Below are 17,781 nucleotides of genomic sequence, written 5' to 3' on the forward strand. Positions count from 1 at the left end.
TGACACAGGTCTCCTCTGGGTTCCGCTTTCTGGCCCTACAACTCGTGTGCTGCTCCTCAGGGAACGCCCTCCCCAGCTCTTTGCCCAGCTGGCTCCTTTTCGTCCCTCAGGCGTCAGTGTCCATGTCATCTCCTCAGAGGCTTCCAGGATCACCAGGCAGAGCAGCCCCCAGGCCCTGCCCATATCCAATTTGGTTGCTTGTTTCCTTGTTTGCCACCTGCCTTTCCCACTACAATGCAAACTACAAAGATGGGCACAATGTCTACTTAACTCACTAAGACATATCTAATATCGAGTACTCCAAGGTCCCTGGGTGGTGCAAACAGTTTGTGCTCAACTGCTAACCTAAAGGTTGGCGGTTCTAACCTACCTAGCAGTACCACGAAAGAGAGGCCTGGCAAACTGCTTCTGTTAAGATTATAGCCAAGAGAATTGGTGTGTGTTTTGCTGTGTATCTTCTCAACAATAACCACAAATAAACATTACAGCCAAGAAAACCCTACGGGCAGTTCTACTTCGTAACACATGGGGTTGCCATGAGTCAGAACTGACTCATCAGCAGCTAACGAGAACAGCAGTATGGTACTTGGCACGTAGTGGCCACTGCAATGAGTTGTCAAACCCAGCAGAGAAATAGAGTGCCATGGAGAAAGAGCTGGTGTCACATTCATTTGCGTTAAATGAACACATAAAGAAACTTGACCACAGCCTCGCAGTTAATAAATGGTGAGGCCAGAATCCCAGCCCAGGCCTCCCTGGCTCGAGGCCTACTCTCACCTCCTACACAATACTGAAGTGCAGAAACAGCAAGTAACTGCCAAGGCCGCACCACTAGGAAGTGTTCGTGCTGGGGCAGCCCCTACACGTGTCTAACTCTGATGCTCACACTCTTTCCATTACGCCACCAGAGCTGAAGGGCCAGGAGGGGCTCAGAGGAGCAGCCCCCTTGCAGGTAGCTGGGAATTCTGCGGGGACAAAGGAAGAGACTGCAAAACCCTTAGACTGAAGAGAAGAAAACTTGCCAGAGGAAAGCAGGAGGGCAGGTGGTTTCTGTTGCCCAGGAGGACAGCAGCCAGCTCAGGAATGAGGAGGGGAATCCCCTAGGCAAGAAGCATTCTGGGAAGTTGCCCTTGAGAAGCAGACGGACTGTAGAAAAACTAAAAGGAGCAACGTGCCAGAGCCCAGAGGGCCAAGGCCTCAGGAACCGCACGTGTAGGTCCCTTCAGGTGGCGTTAAGAGTTCAGGGTTCTGTGACTGAGATGGAGAGAAAGGGGCAGAGAAGGCTGGCTGAGAAGTCCTACAAAGGCCAAAGGAGCCAGACACAGGCATACTTTGGGAAACACCGCCACCTTGTGGCTGTGGAAGGCTTGGGCACAGGAAAAAATCCACAGATGGGTCAGCTTGAGGGTTCATTAGTCAGTGGTCATTTAACGAGCACTTAATACGGGTCTCTACCACCCGTCAGTTTGTCCAACTGTGTTGACTTGTGTGCTGCTGGAGGCTATGTTGCCAGTATTTCAAATACCAGCAGGGTCACCTATGGTGGACAGGTTTCAGAGGAGCTTTCAGGCTAAGACAGACTAGGAAGAAAGGTCTGGCGATCTGTTGTGTTGTTGAAGTTAGGTGCCTTCGAGTTGGTTCTGATTCATAGCCACCCTGTGTACAACAGAACGAAACACTGCCCGTTCCTGCACCATCCTCACAACCGTTGCTATCGTTCAGCCCATTTTTGCAGCCACTGTGTCAATTCATCTTTTGAGGATCTTCCTCTTTTCTGCTGACCCTGTGCTTTACCAAGCATAATGTCCTTCTCCAGGGACTAAGCTCTAATGATAACACGTCCAAAGTGTGTGAGACATAGTCTCACCATCCATGCTTCTAAGAAACATCCTGGTTGTCCTTCTTCCAAGGCAGATTTGTTTGTTCTTCTGGCAATCCATAGTATATTCAATATTCTTCGCCAACACCACAATTCTAAGGCGTCAATTCTTTTTCGTTCTTCCTTATTCATCATCCAGCTTTCACATGCATATGAGGCAACTGAAAACACCATAGCTTGGGTCAAGTGTACCTTAGTCTTCAAGGTGACATCTTTGCTTTTCGACACTTGAAAAAGATCTTTTGCAGCGTATTTGCCTAATGTAATGAGTCTTTTGATTTCTTGACTGCTGCTTCCATGGGTGTTGATTGTGGATCCAAGTAAAATGAAATCCTTGATGTCTTAGGCTAGGTTCTCTAGAGAAGCAAAACCTTGTATCAAGCAAATGGCTCACATTGTTGTAGAGGCTGGAATGTCCCAAGTCTGCAGGTCAGGATAGAGGCTTCTCCTGATTCATGTAGCTGCAGGGGCTGGTAAACCCAAGACTGGCACGTCAGTGAGCGGGATTCTTTCTCAGAGGCTGCGAAGATTGATGAATTCCAAGATCGGCAGGCAAGACTGCAGGTAAGCTACTAGCTCAAGCCCAAGAACTGGAGGTCAGACAAACAGGAGGCAGCTGCAGGATCCAGCACGAGCAAAAAGCACCCAAGCCTTGCCAGGCTATCCACTTATATTCAATGCAGGCCACACACACAAGGAAACTCCCTCTCAACTGACTGGCTACTCACAGCAGATCCTATTACTGAGGTGATCACATAATATCAAATCTCATCATGGAAGCTATGGCATCACACAACTCCCAAACCACTGAGAATCATGGCCCAGCGAAGTTGACAGGCAACCTTAACCATCACACTTGACAACTTCAATCTTTTCTTGGTTTATCATGATGTTGTTTATTGGTCCAGTAGTGAGGGCTTTTGTTTTCTTATGTTGAGGTGTAATCCATACTGAAGATTGTGGTCTTTGATCTTCATAAGTGTTTCAAGTCCTCTTCACTTTCAGCAAGCAAGGTTGTATCATCTGCATATTGCAGGTTGTTAATGAGTCTTCCTCCAATCCTGATGCCCCATTCTTCTTCATATAGTCCAGCTTCTTGGATTATTTGCTCAGCATACAGATTCAATTGGTATGGTGAAAAGATACAACCCTGACAAACACCTTTCCTGACTTTAAACCACACAGTATCCCTTGTTCTCTTCGAACAACTGCCTCTTGATCTATGTAAAGGTTCCTCATAACCACAATTAAGTATTCTGCAATTCCTATTCTCTGCAATGTTATCCACAATTTATTATGATCCACACAGTCGAATGCCTCTGCATAGTCAATTAAACACAGGCAAACATCCTTCTGGTATTCTCTGCCAGGATCCATTTGACATCAACAACGATAATCCCTGGCTCCAAATCCCCTTCTGAATCCAAATTGAATTTCTGGCAGTTCCCTGTCAATGTACTGCTGCAGTCGCTTTTGAATGATCTTCAGCAAAATTTTACTTGTGTGTGATATTAATGATATTGTTCGATAATTTCCACATTTGGTTGGATCACCTTTCTTGGGAATAGGCATAAATATGGATCTTTTCCAGTCAGTTGGCCAGGAAGCTGTCTTCCAAATTTCTTGGCATTGACGAGTGAGCACCTCCAGCGCTGCATCCGTTTGCTGAAACATCTCAACAGGTATTCCATCAATTCCTGGAGCCTTGTTTTTTGGCAACGCCTTCAGTGCAGCTTTGACTCCTTCCTTCAGTTCCTGATCACATTCTACCTCCTGAAATGGCTGAATGTCCACCAATTCTTTTTGGTTCAGTTACTCTGTGTATTCCTTCCATCTTCTTTCGATGCTTCCTGAGTCATTTAATATTCTTCCTGTAGACTCCTTCAATACTGCAACTTGAGGCTTGAATTTTTTCTTCAGCGCTTCCAGCTGGAGAAATGACGAGCATGTTCTTCCCTTTTGGTTTTCTATCTCCAGGTCTTTGCACATGTCATTATAATACTTTGTCTTCTTGAGCCGCCCTTTGAAATCTTCCGTTCATCTCTTTTACTTCATCATTTCTTCCTTTCGCTTTAGTTACTCGACATTCAAGAGCAAGTTTCAGAGACTCTTCTGACATCCCATTTTCGTCTTCTCCTTCTTTCCCATCTTTTTAATGATCTCTTGCTTTCTTTGTGTATGATGCCTTTGATGTCATTCCACGACTCATTTAGTCTTCAGTCATTAGTGTTCTGCATCAAATCTATTCTTGAGGTGGTCTCTAAATTCAGGTGGGATATACTCAAGGTCATACTTTGGCTCTCCTGGACTTGTTGTAATTTTCTTCAGTTTCAACTCAAACTTGCATATGGGCAATTGATGGTCTGTTTCACAGCCAGCCCTTGGCCTTTTTCTGACTGATGATATTGAGCTTTTCTATTGTCTCTTTCCACAGATGTAGTCAATCTGATTCCTGTGTACTCCATCTGGCAAGACCCATGTGTACAGTCGCCGTTTATGTTGGTGAAAAAAGGTGTTTGCAATGAAGAAGTCGTTAAAAACCATTGCCGTCGAGTTGATTCCGACTCACAGCGACCCTACAGGATAGAGTAGAACTGCCCCATAGAGTTTCCAAGGAGCACCTGGTGGATTTGAACTGCTGACCTTTAAGTTTAACAGCCATAGCATTTAACCGCTACGCCACCAGGGTTTCCTAAAAGAAGTCGCTAGTCTTGTAAAATTCTATCATGTGATCTCTGGCATCATTTCTATCACCAAGGCCATATTTTCCAACTACCAATCCTTCTTCTTTGTCTCCAACTTCCACATTCCAATAACCAGTAATTATCAATGCATCCTGATTGCATGTTTGATCAATTTCAGACTACAGAAGTTTGTAAAAACTTCAATTTCTTCATCTTTAATCTTAGTGGTTGGTGTGTAAATTTGAATAATAGTTATATTAACTGGTTTTCCTTGTAGGCGTAGGGTTATTATCCTATCACTGACAGCACTGTACTTCAGGATAGATCCTGAAATGTTCTTTTTGATGATGAATGCAACGCTATTCCCCTTCAATTTGTCATTCCCAGCATAGTAGACCATAACAAAAAAACCCAGTGCCATCAAGTCAGAATTCAATTCAGAATGGCCAATACCAGTCCATTTCGGCTCACTAATGCCTGGGATATCAATGCTTATCCATTCCATTTCATTTTTGTTGATTTCCAATTTTCCTAGATTCATACTTCGTACATTCCACATTCCAATTATTAACGGATGTTTGCAGCTGTTTCTTCTCATTTTGACTTGTGCCACATTAGCAAATGAAGGTGCCAAAAGCTTGACTCCATCCACGTCATTAAGGTCAACTCTACTTTGAGGAGGTAGCTCTTTCCCTTTTGTATTTTGAGCGCCTTCCAACCTGAGGGGCTCAACTTCTGGCACTATATCAGACAATGTTCCACTGCTATTCGTAGGGATTTTTCACTGGCTAATTCTTTTCAGAAGTAGACCGCCAGGTCCTTCTTCCTAGTCTGTCTTAGTCTGGAAGCTCAGCTGAAACCTGTCTGCCATCGGTGACCCTCCTGGTATCTGAATACTGGTGGTGATCTACTTCTGCAAATTAGCCAGTGAAAACCCCTACGGATCATAACAGAATGTCATCTGATAGGGTGCTGGAAAATGATGAGCCCTCTAGGCTGGAAGGCACTCAAAATACATATGGCTGCAACAGTGGACTCAAGCATGAAGATGGCACAGGACCAGGCAATGTTTTGTTTTGTTGTACATGGGGTCACCATGAGTCGGAGCCGACTCAACAGCAATTAACAAAACAGCACTATGAGTCTGGCTGCTGGGACTGGAAACAGGTCTGCCTTCAAGGACCTCTATCCCTGACATCCAGGCAGTGATCAAACTCTGTGGCATCTACCTCCATAAAGCCCACTACTACTGTCTCAGTGCAAGGCTCCAGTCTCCCAATATCCCACGTGACCACTCATGTCCAGTTTGGGCAGCCTCTTCACTGGTCCCCTCAACCCCAATCTCTCTTGCCTTCCATCTATCCTACACACTCTGCCTAAAATGCTAATCTGACCAGGTCAGTCTCTGGCTTAAGATCCTTTTCCAGCTTACCATGTACAACATCTTAGTAATCAGACCCTCCATGATCCAGCTCTAGCCACCTCTCATCATCCTCCACTTCCCTGCTATAGGGCACACTGGGCCACGGTAGTTCCACAAGGAAAACCTCCAGGCCTTTGCTCACACTGCACCATCTGCCTAGAATACCCTTTCTACCCTGGACACCTGGACAGTATCTACTCACCTTGTATAGTGCAGCGGCCTCAGAAACTGACCAACTTCAGAAGGGGGACTGAGAATCACCGAGCTAATTCCTATGAGGTGGAGGTCAGACACACCTCCACTTCCCAGCTTTTTCACCAATTCTGACATCAGCTGTCCCCCCCACAGCACTCTCTACTTCTCTGCTGGGTTCAATAATTCATTGCAATCGCCACACAGAACTCACAGATCATACTCACAACTACATGGTTTATTGAGGAACAGGCTTACAACTCAAGATCAGAATCAACTTGGTGGTAACAGGAACAACTCAGGATACAGTTCTTCAATCCGCACAACTTCCAACCAGCTCTCAGCTCCTTCTCAACCATGCCTGAAGGCAGGCTGTGCTTCCCAGCAGGGCCAGCCTCCTCTTGGCTGTGCCAGCCGGCAGCCTCTGTTGCCAGGCCCCTCTCGGCCTCTGCCCTGCTCGGGGAGCAAGTGTTACAGCTCTTAAGCTCTGCCAACAAGCACCCAGAGGCACCCTACTCCACCAGCAAGGCTTCTGACCAGAGGCACTCAGCTCTCTTGCTCCATGGGCCAGGACACCCCACCACAGACGTCTTGTGCCAGCCTCGTGGCTCCCGCCACTCATGCTGCTGCTGCACCGTCTCTCCCCATCTTCAGTGTTACAGCTCTCTTTGTCTCCTGGGTCTAGGAGATTCTCAACACAAGGACCCCAAGTCCAAAGGACGTGCTCTGCTCCAAGTTCTTCTTCTTGATGGTAGTGAGATCCCCCTCAACCTCTGCGGGATTGGCCCTTTTACAAGCCTACTCCCACCAAGACCATAAATGACCAATCCCCTCAGTACGCCACAGTCACCTAATTTTCACAGTAATCGACCAATCCTCACAAGGGTTTCACATACCTTATTTGCATATCCAATCCCTTTGCAAGACTGTGGCCTGGCAAATCATCTTGGCAGAACTACAAACCCAGGGCCAGAAAGGCCACGTATAAAGAAGCTCGTCGCACTGCACCTTGCATCGATGAAAACAGCCATCTCAGTCCTCACCCTTTTTCTGACAACGCTTCCCCTTTATGCCCTACAGATTTCTACCACTGTATGTCTAACATTTGACCGCCCAACCAACCAGATGCCAGCAAGCTGATTCCGACTCGCAGTGACTCCACGTGTGTCAGAGCAGAACTGTGCCCCAGAGGATTCTCAACGGCTGATTTTTTAGAAGTAGATCATTAGGGCTTTCTTCTGAGGCACCTCGGGGTGAACTTGAACCTCCAACCATTCAGTCAGCAGCTGAGAGTGTTAACTGTTTGTATCACCCAGGGACTCCTTACTTTATTACATTTTATAATAACTTGTGGTCCCCTCTACAAGACCGCGAGGGAAGGGATGGTACCTTATTCATCTCTGAAGCTCTAGTGCCCAGCATAGAGCCCAGCACATCCTCACAATAACAGCAGCTATTACTATTTAATAGGTGTTAAATACTTTTAACTGCATTAGCTCATTTGATTCTCACATTTCAGAGATAAGGAAACTGTGTTCACAGGGCTTAAGTAACTTCCCCAAGGTCATGCAGTTAATGAGTGGCACAGCTGGGATTCAAACCCAAGCCTGTCTGACTCCAAAGACCATATTCTTAACCATTAGGCCAGTGGTTCTAACCTGGCTGCACATTAGAATCACCTGGAGAGGGGTGCTTTAAAAACTTTCCCCAGGCCAATTAAATCAGAATTTCTGGGGGTGAAGCCTCAGCTAGGGCTGAGAACAGGGCCGTAGCTCTGTCCAGATGAAGAAAGAACACCTGGCGGGGCTCCACCTGAAGCACCTTTGACCCCTGCACCATCCGTGAGCAGACATGCTGTTGGTACCCTGTGTTTCTATCTACGAAGGCCCACTGGCAGGCAGCACCCCAGGTCCAACTGAAATTCTCCACCACAAACCAAACCCAAACCTGCTGACGAGTCGATTCCAGCTCACAGTGACCCTACAGGACAGAGCAGAATTGCCCCACAGGGTTCCCAAGGAGTAGCTGGTGGATTCCAACTGCCGACCTTTTGGTTAGCAGCCAAGTTCTTAAACACTGGGCCACGAGGGCTCCGAAATTCTTCACAGCCCTGTATATTTCCTTCTGGCTCTTACGAAGCATTTGTAATTATTTATTCACTTGGCTTTGTGCGTCTGCGCTTTGCCCTCCCCACAGTATAAACTCTACAAGCACAGTTACTGTCAGTTATCACAGAGCTGGCCGACGTTATGTGTAATAGAAGGAAGCCTTGCCCTGGTATTTTAAGCTTGATTTTGTCATTTACATTAATATTACTTCACGTGGAACACCACCCTGCGTTTGGATGGAAAAAGCTGAGACTTTGGAACCAGACATACCTGGCTGGAATCCCCCTGCTCTGCCGCTCCTCAGAGCTGTGTGACCTTGGTGAAGTCACAATTTAACCTCTCTGAGTCCCAGTTACCTCATCTGTCGCGTGGAGATCATAATACCTACCTCACTGAGTTGCTGTGAAAATCACATGACAAAGTATACGTAAAAAAGTTCTGCAAAGTGTGAAAGGCTACACCCAGCGTAATCTACAATTGTTCCCGAGGTTCTGCCTGTTTTAGTAAAACACTTCTTCATTCACTCGACAAATATTTACCGAATGTCTAGTATGTTTTATGCAGTGGTTTAGTAATAGAATTCTCGCCTTTCATGCGGGAATCCTGGGTTCGATTCCCGGCCAATGCACCTCATATGCAGCCACCACTAGTCTGTCAGTAGAGGCTTGTGTGTCGCTATAATGGCGGACAGATTTCAGTAGAGCTTCCAGACTAAGATTAGGGAGAAAGGCCTGGTCATCTATTTCCAAATATCGGCCAATGAAAAACCCACTGTGATCATAGTCACAAGATTGGATTCCATTGTTTATGGGGTTGCCATGAGTCAGGGGCCAACTTGACAGCAGCTTACACCAAGTATATTCTATACACTATGTGCTAGGGGGAAACCCTGGTTGCATAGTGGTTACGTGCTACAGCTGCTCACCAAAAGGTCGACAGTTCAAACCCACCAGGTGCGCCTTGGAAACTCTATGGGGCAGTTTTACTCTGTCCTATACGGTTTCTATGAGTCGGAATCAACTCTATGGCAACAGGTTTATGTGTCCGGGATACATCAGTGAAAAGGCCAAAGTTCTGTATGACATTATGCATTTGTCAAAACCCATAGAGCTACACAGCACAAAGAGTAATGAACCCAAATGTAAACTATGGACGTCATTTAATAACAATGTATCAATTGAGCCCAAATGTAAATTATGGATGTCAGTTAATAACAACGTATCAATTGAACCCAAATGTAAACTATGGATGTCAGTTAATAACAATGTATCAATTGAACCCAAATGTAAACTATGGATGTCAGTTAATAACTATGTATCGGTGTTGATTCTTCAACTGTAACAAATTGTACCAAATGAACGCAGGATACTAATACCAGGAGAAATAGTGTGGAGGGGGATTGGAGGAGCATAGGGAACTCTGTACTCTCTGCACGGTTTTTCTGTAAACCTAAAACTGCTCTAAAAATAAGGCATATTAGAAAACAAGGAAACCCTGATGCATAGTGGTTAAGTGCCACGGCTGCTAACCAAAGGGTCAGCAGTTCGAATCCGCAGGGCGCTCCTTGGAAACTCTACGGGGCAGTTCTACTCTGTCCTGTAGGGTCGCTCTGAGTCAGAATCTATTTGACAGCACTGGGTTTGGTTTTTTGGTTTTATCAGAAAACAAAACAACAACAACAAAAAAAACTCAGCCATAAAGAAAAATGAAGCTCTGATACATTCTGTTACATGCTATACAACGTGGATGAACCTTGGAAAACGTGCTGAGGGAAATAAGTTAGTCACAAAAAGATAGAGATTGTATGATTCCATCCATGTGAAATCTCCAGAATACGCAGGTATACGCAGAGCTAAGTGTATAAGTGGTTACCGCAGCGGGTGGGAGGGCGGGGGAGAGGGAGACTTATCGCTCAGGAGACACTGAGCTTCTGTGAAGGGTGATGGAAAAATCTGGAAACAGATACTAGTGATGACAGCTCAACATGATGAACACAGCGTCACTGAACTGTACATGTGAACATGCTGAAATGGCAAATGTTTGGTTACCTATATATTTACCACAATTAAAAAAAAAAAGGTAGAATAAAAAAAAAGCCAAGCTTTCCTACTGAAGCATATATTCTAATTCATGGAATCTGCCAATAAATAAGCAAGCAAAAGCATGCACAGAAAATGACAGTGAAAAATGACATAAATTAAGCAGTGAAGCTGGCAGAAGCTGACCGGTGGCAGGGGTCCGAATTTAGATTTCCTGGGACACCTGAGGAAGGAGGGAACCTGAGCTCACGAGAGTGACAGACCTGAATGCTGAGAGTTATCCACATGAAGAGCTGCAGAAGACTATTCCAGACAAAGGAAACAAGAGGTGCAAAGACGCCTGAAGAGTCTGGCTGACCAAAGAATGGAAAGAAGCCACTGGGGTAAAAGGGTAATTGAGGAATATGAAGTCAGAAAACCAGGAGCCAAATCATGCAGGACCTTGCAGGTGTTAGTAAGACATTTAGATTTAACTCCAAGCACCACGGGATGCCACTGGAAGGCTTTGAGTAGGGGGAGGAGGGGGTGACAGGGTCTGTTTCCTGGTTTTAGATGATCACCCTGGCTGCTGTATGAGAACGGATGAGAGGTGAACAAGATGGGAACAGGATGACCGGCAGGTGGCTACTGAAGACTCCCAGTGACAACAGTGGGGAGGGGAGGAAAGACAGAAGTTGCTACGGGGGGGCTTCTTGGTTTTCAGCCTGAGCAACTGGTTGGATGACACGGTTACCATGGGGATGACTGAGGAAAAGTGGAGGTTCAAGTGAGGGGGAACAATCAGGGGCTCTTCTTGAGCCATGTGAAGCCTGAGGTACCTGTGAGACCTCCAAGTGGTCAGGGATGGAGAAACAAGCATGGCACATGGATGATGTCTAAGGACCAGTGTTCTCAAGGTTTCATGTGCCTATGAGTCACTTGGGGACTTTGCTAAAACGCAGAGTCTGATTCTGTAGTCTGGATGGGGCCTAAGACTCTATATTTCTAACAAGCTCTGAGGAGGTGACAATATTGCTAGTCCACAGACCACACTGAGTGGCAAATCTAGAACAGGGGTTGGCAAATGATGGCCAGGCGGCCAAATCAGGCCCATGGCCTGTGTTTGTACAACCCACAAACTAAGAGTCTTTTTCATTTTTAAAATGCCTGCCAAAAAAATATAAAAAAGAGCAAAGGAGAATGAAGAAAACCAAAGACATAAGGAAAATATTAGCCTAAGAGATTGAAGGACCACATATACCAAAGGCTCCACCAGCCTGGGACCAGAAGAACTATATGGTGCCCGGCTACTACCAAAGACCACCCTAACAGGTAACATAACAGAGAGTCCCGGATGGAGTGGGAGAAAAGTGTGGAACAGAACTCAAATTCATGTAAAAAAAAAAAAAAAAAAACAGACTGAATGGTCTAACAGAGACTGAGGAACCCCCAAAACTATGGATCCTGGATGCACTGTTAACCCAGAACTGAAACCATTCCTGAAGCCCACTCTTCAGACAAAGAATAGGTGGGACTATAAAACAAAAGATAATACATGTGAGGAGTGTGCTTCTTAGGTCAATCAGATACACCGGACCAAATGGGTGGGTCCTGCTGGGAGACAGGAAGAAAAGGCAGGAAGAGACAGGAAGTGGTCAAAAGCACAACGGGGACCAGAGATGGAAAGTGGGAGCATGCTGTCACATTGTGGGAATTGCAACTAATGTCACAAAACAGTATGTGTATAAATTTTTGTAAACTTTCACCTAAAGCACAATTAAAAAAAAAAAAAAAAAACAGAAGAAGTGAGAGACTTTACGTGGCCTATAAAGCCTAAATATTAGCTCTCTGGCCCTTCACAGAAAGAGTCTGCCAATCCCTGATCTAAAATAGTCTGTATAGCTAAAGAAGAGGAGAGAGATTGGCACCAAGCCCTGAAGCAAGTTATTAATTTGCCAATCATCCTAGGAGTCCCTGGGTGGCACAAATCATTAAGCACTTGACTACTAACAGAAAGGCTGGTGGTTCAAACCCACCCAGAGGTACTTTGGAAGTAAAGCCCTGGTGATCTGCTTCTAGGGGTCACAGTCTTGGAAACCCTATGGAGTGCAGTTCTACTCTGACACACATGGGGTCACCATGAGTCAGAGCTTCTCAACTATTCTAAATCACCATGCCTAGTTTGGGTAGGAAAATAAAAGTATAATGCACTATACCTATGCTAACACTTTTGCTAAGAAGCCAGTGAGCCCTGAAAAAGAGAAGCTAACGTGTGAGACTGCCAGGTATTGGGGGAAGCGTTATAGAGACCTTTGGGGTTTTTCACACGGAAGAGGGCCTGCAGTAAGCTGAGAAGTGACTCTTTCAGTTCTTATATTGGAACAAAACATTAAAAATACAAAGAGATGGAAGCAACCACAGCCAGCTGTATACAGCCACAGAAGAACTGAAAAACTGAAATAAAACACAGTAAGAAAGGGAAGGTCATGAATTCTCAGGGTAACTCTTTGGACAGAATCCTCTGGACCTTGGCTAGGGGCAGGGAGCATGGGTGGAGGGATTGGGGAAGGCAAGAGAGAGGATAGGCAGCCAAACACCCTCAGACCTGCAGTTCAGCAGCTGCCCTAGCCTTGTTTGGCCACAGTGGCTTGTCATGTTTCACCTAACCCAGGTGGAGGAATATACTTGCTTAAATGTCAACCCCTGAGGAGGTAAATACAATTGCCCACTTCCGTCAACTTGAACCAATTAATCTGGCTCCCTTTCAAAGGAAGACCAGGCTGTTTTCCTTTCAGTTGTGAAAGGTTTGCTTGTCTCACAACAATAATAGCACTCTTTCTTCAGGGGCAAAAAAGCCCAAAACTATCAAATCCACTGTGGGAGGATATCCGTAAAGCCAGACTGGTTCCAAAATGCTGGAGGGCAAATAAAAAGACCAAGGATATTATAAAACTATCATGTGTTACAAAACAGGTTTCAGAATTTCCTGGCTGGAAGTAATCTCTAAGGTCAATCAGGCCCCGCCATGCTTCCAACAAAATCTAACCATTGAAAGAAAATAAGCATGCGTCATGCTTGACTTTCGGCATGGGATAGTCTTCTTCTTCTCTTTGATAAATTATAAAATCTATGCAACCAAATACAAACCTCTTTCCTTCTTTTAAGATCTATCTATATGGGATCAAACTGATGACAGCAACTCAATAGGTTAGACAGGAAACTTAGGGGACAGTGAGTTCGTGTTAATTCGGGAAGAACAACTGGGAATGAGCGTGAAAATGGTTTCAACTTGAATGTAGTCAGTGTCACCGAATTGTACATGCAGAAATTGCTGAATTGGTATGTGTTCTGCTGTGTATATTCTCAACAACAAAAGATACAATAAATTTAAAAACGAACTAACAAAAATACTCTTTCCTGACACGTGCTACAACATATACGAACCTTGAAAACTTTATGCTGAGTGAAATAAGTCAGTCACAGGAGAAAAAATATTATATGACCCCACTTATATGAAACATCTAGAATAGGTACATGCAGAGAGATCAAAGTTTATTACAGGTTACTAAAGGTTATTAGGGGTAGGTGGGCTGGGTAAAGGTAGATACAACGCTTGGGGACACTGAGCTTCTGTTAAGGGTGAAGGAATAATTCAGAAATGTTTAATGGTGATGGTTGAACATGAATGTAATTAATGTCACTGAACTCAACATGTCAAGATTGTTGAAATGGCAAATGATTTGTTACTTATATAATTACCATAAAAAAACAAACGAACAAAAAAAAAACCTCTTTCTTTAACCCATGAATTCCTGCCTTTCTCAAGTCCGCCCCCCTCAATCACACTGTTTCTCTCCCCTACCAGAAAGAGAGCTCCTTCGGGAAGTAACTGATCTTTGCAGCACTCAGCAGCACACTGCTCGGTCCAGGGAGCAAGACTTCAGTCTACTGAAAGACCTTAGCTTTGCTGCCACCTACTGGTTGTGCGATCTGGGACTAGTTGCTTAACCTTTCAAGACCTCAGTTTTCTCACCTATAAAGTCCTATCCCGTAGAGTTGTTCAGATGATTAGATAAAAGCCCAGCCCAGTGCCGTCAAGTCGATTCCGACTCATAGTGACCCTACAGGACAGAGTAGAACTGGCCCACAGAGTTTCCAAGGAGCACCTGGCAGATTCAAACTGCTGACCCTTTGGTTAGCAGCCATAGCACTTAACCACTACGCCACCAGGGTTTCCGATGATTAGATAATACATGTAAAATACTCAGAATGGTGGCTAGCACGACAGTAAGGGTTTAACAAGTGTTGACAATTCTTATGACTCAATTAGTGGATGAAACCTTTCTATCTCATGAATCACGCCCCGTCCCCCACTCCTCAAAACATACTACACCAAAATGGGGTTTCGCTACCTCAGCACTATTGACATTTTGGTAACGTTCTTCGTGGTGGGGGGCTGTTCTGTGCATTGGAAGATGTTTAGCAGCATCCCTGGCCTCTACCCACTGGATGCCAGTAGCACTTGCCACCCCTAGTTGTGATGACCAAAAATGTCTCTGGATATTGCCAAATGTCCCTTGCGGGTGGGGGGCAAAAATTCCTCCTTCCTTCCATTGAGAACTACTGTGCTAGAATATATACAAATCAGGTATGGAGAGTCCTGATCACCACACCTAATCCCTCACCATCCCCACTCTCCCCACATGCAGCCCCCTCTGGCCTCACTCGCTCACTCACCGCTCAGTTGCCTTGGAGGGAACAGGTGATAGGTGCTGTAGATATCATTGGAGAACTGCAACTGAAGCTCAGGGCTGCCCGTCAGGAGCTGGGCCACCTGCTCCACCTGAAATGGTGTCTTCTCCAAGATCACAACGGCGTCCTCTCCATCCCCATCCCCAGAGGCCTCGTTCACCTGTGGTAGAGACATCATCAGTGGTGGCAGAGGCAGAGAGCCAGGGGAGGCCTGGAGAGCAAAGGCAGAAGCTGCCAGGGCCTGGTCCCTGGACACCCTTTAATCTTGGTACTGAAGTCACTCCTGAGGTCCATCCTTCAGCCAAAGATTAGCCAGGTCTATAGGGCCAACAAGAACACATGTAAGGAACGTGCTTCATAATACAATCATGTATACGAGACTGAATGGGCACACCAGCCCAAAAGCAAAGACAAGAAGGCAGGAAAGGGCAGGAAAACTAGACAAATGGAAATAGGGAACTCGGGGTGGAGAAGTAAAGAGTAGTTGACAGATGGTGGGGTTGGCAACCAATGTCACAAAACAATTTGTGTTAACTGCTTAATGAGAAACCAATTTGCTCTGTAAACTTTCACCTAAAGCACAATTAAAAAAGAAGTTTCCAGGGCCTCTGAAATCCCAACACTAGAAATTTCCTTCCCGGCAGTTTTCCCAATTGCACTCATGTTTCTTCTCCCAGAGAAGGCATCTCATAAACCAAACCCTTGCAGCAGCTCACGCCTTTCTTCGAAAAGATGAAAAGCTTCTCAGCTGTCTTATTTCAGGCTTACAAGGCCTCTGTCAAATTCTGTCCATTTTACAGATGAAAAAGCTGAGAGCTCCAGAGACAGGCTGACTTGCCAAAGGTCACACAACCAATGTTGAAGCAGATGCTAGAATCTGGGTCTCCCAACTGACTCCTAGCTTGAAGGCTCTCAAGGCTAAGGTATTCAGCAGCTGCTGCAGGCTGAAGACCAGTGGGACTGAGAGAAGCAGACAGAACATTATAAAAAATAAGCAACACAGGCAGACCCATGGAAGCCTAGGCCCAGGGCCCACTCTCAAAGATGAGAGCTGAGAGTTCTGGGGAAACCTGCTATCTGCCCTCCTCACTGTCACTGACTCCCGGGACGGACTCCAGTCTCTCCTCAGCTCCTGCTCCAAAGCTGAGTACTTGGCACTAGAGCCAGTCATGTATGCAGGTGTCTCCCCTGACACTCTGCACTCCTGCAGAACAGAGACGGTAACTTTTCATCTGTACCTGCCTGGTCTCACATGGAACTGACAATGGTTAGCTGCCATCGAGTCGACCCTCAACTCATGGCCACCCCATACACAACGACAGCAAACACTGCCTGGTGCTGTGCCATCCCCATGATCGGCTGTTGACGGGACCATTGTGATCCACAGGATTTTCACTGACTGATTTCCAGAAGTAGATCGCCAGGCCTTTCCTCCTAGTCTGTCTTAGTCTGGAAGCTCTGCTGAAGCCTGTTCAGCATCAAAGGTTAACACTCATGCCTCTACAAATAGGTGGTGGTGGTTGCACGTAAGGTGCACTGGCTAGGAATCAAACCCAGGTCTCCTGCAAGGAAGGTGAGGAAGATTCTACCAATGAACCGCCACTGCCCCGTGGAATCACCAATTGAATAAACTGGCTCCTCCGTTAAGGCAGAAGTCCTGAAGAGCAGGAATCTCATCTCCTCGTCTCTACGTTGGCCCAGGCACAAGGATGAGCAAGACGGTCCAACAGCATTTACTAGGTTCCTAGGACCTTTATAGGTTATACACTCCCCAAGTGTTGGTTGTTGTTTTTAGTGAAGGAAGTTTATAAAAATTAGATCTAAGTGCATCCATTCCCTTACTCGCACAGGTAATCTTTCCCTTACGCCCCCCCCACCTCCATTCAAGTGGTGCACGCCGCCTCTCCGAGCAGTGTGATTGGTATTTTCCAGCCGAGATCGAGGAGATGATTGGTTCACTCCTTCCCCGTCCCCACCCCAAGGTTGCCCGATGGTACCTTCCCATGTAAGAAAATGATTTTGTCCCGCGCAGATTCCCTTAGCACTTTTTGCACTCTAAATCCGGAGAAGGGTAAGCGGACGGAGTTAGAGGTACCATTCCCAACGCCTGCTTCCTTTTCTTCTGTGCGGGGGGCTTCGGCCTCCTCCGCATCCCGTTCGCGCTTTCTCTTGGTGGGTTGAGCCGGTGCGTCCGCCATGCTGCAGGGAGGTGGAGTGCGCCTGCGCAGATGCGAGCACCGCCCCGTCCCCCTTGGCGCCGCCCCAGGTCTCTTCCTCGCACGGTGGCGGGTGCACAGCTGCGGCTGCAAGTCCCAAAGTGCCCAGGCTCGAACCCGCGCATCCTGGCGGGCTCCCTGGAAGCGTCTGAGTATCTGAGCCCAGTGAGCTGACTGGAATGAAAGCTTTTAGTTCAAGTTGTTTGTTGCACTCGATCTCCTCCTGCTGGCCAGCCTGACTTGGAGGGCGGTGCTGAGGGGAGAGAAGAGAAGGCTAAGGAAGGAAGCGAGTCCCTGAACAGATGGGTTAGAGATGCCGCAGCATCCTCTCCCTTCCCAGACAGGGCGCCCCCAGCCGCCCCAGGCAGGTGCTGGAAGGCAACCTTTGGACCCTGTGAATGCTGTGACAGCGTGTTTGAATAAAACCTAGTTGTCATTGATTGCGTTCCGCCTCATGATTACTCCAACTGTGCTCCCTAGGGTTTTCAATGGCTGATTTTCTCAGAAGT

At 46.3% G+C, this 17,781-nt stretch overlaps 1 protein-coding gene across 1 annotated transcript in view; it reads right to left on the reverse strand.

Annotated features, from left to right (window-relative positions):
- The window catches only part of DCPS (decapping enzyme, scavenger), a 74,820-nt gene extending 57,549 nt beyond the window's left edge, over nt 1–17,271 (reverse strand). Inside the window, exons 1-2 of the mRNA XM_003417417.3 lie at nt 17,054–17,271; nt 15,042–15,216 (exon numbers count right to left, since the gene is read on the reverse strand). Of these exons, the coding sequence (XP_003417465.1) occupies nt 15,042–15,216; nt 17,054–17,254 (376 nt within the window). The 5' untranslated portion in view covers nt 17,255–17,271. The remainder of the gene's footprint in view (nt 1–15,041; nt 15,217–17,053) is intronic.
- Between the last annotated feature and the right edge of the window lie 510 nt (nt 17,272–17,781).

Source organism: Loxodonta africana, chromosome 15 (assembly GCF_030014295.1).
Source record: "Loxodonta africana isolate mLoxAfr1 chromosome 15, mLoxAfr1.hap2, whole genome shotgun sequence".
In the NCBI taxonomy this organism is placed as follows: Eukaryota; Metazoa; Chordata; class Mammalia; order Proboscidea; family Elephantidae; genus Loxodonta; species Loxodonta africana.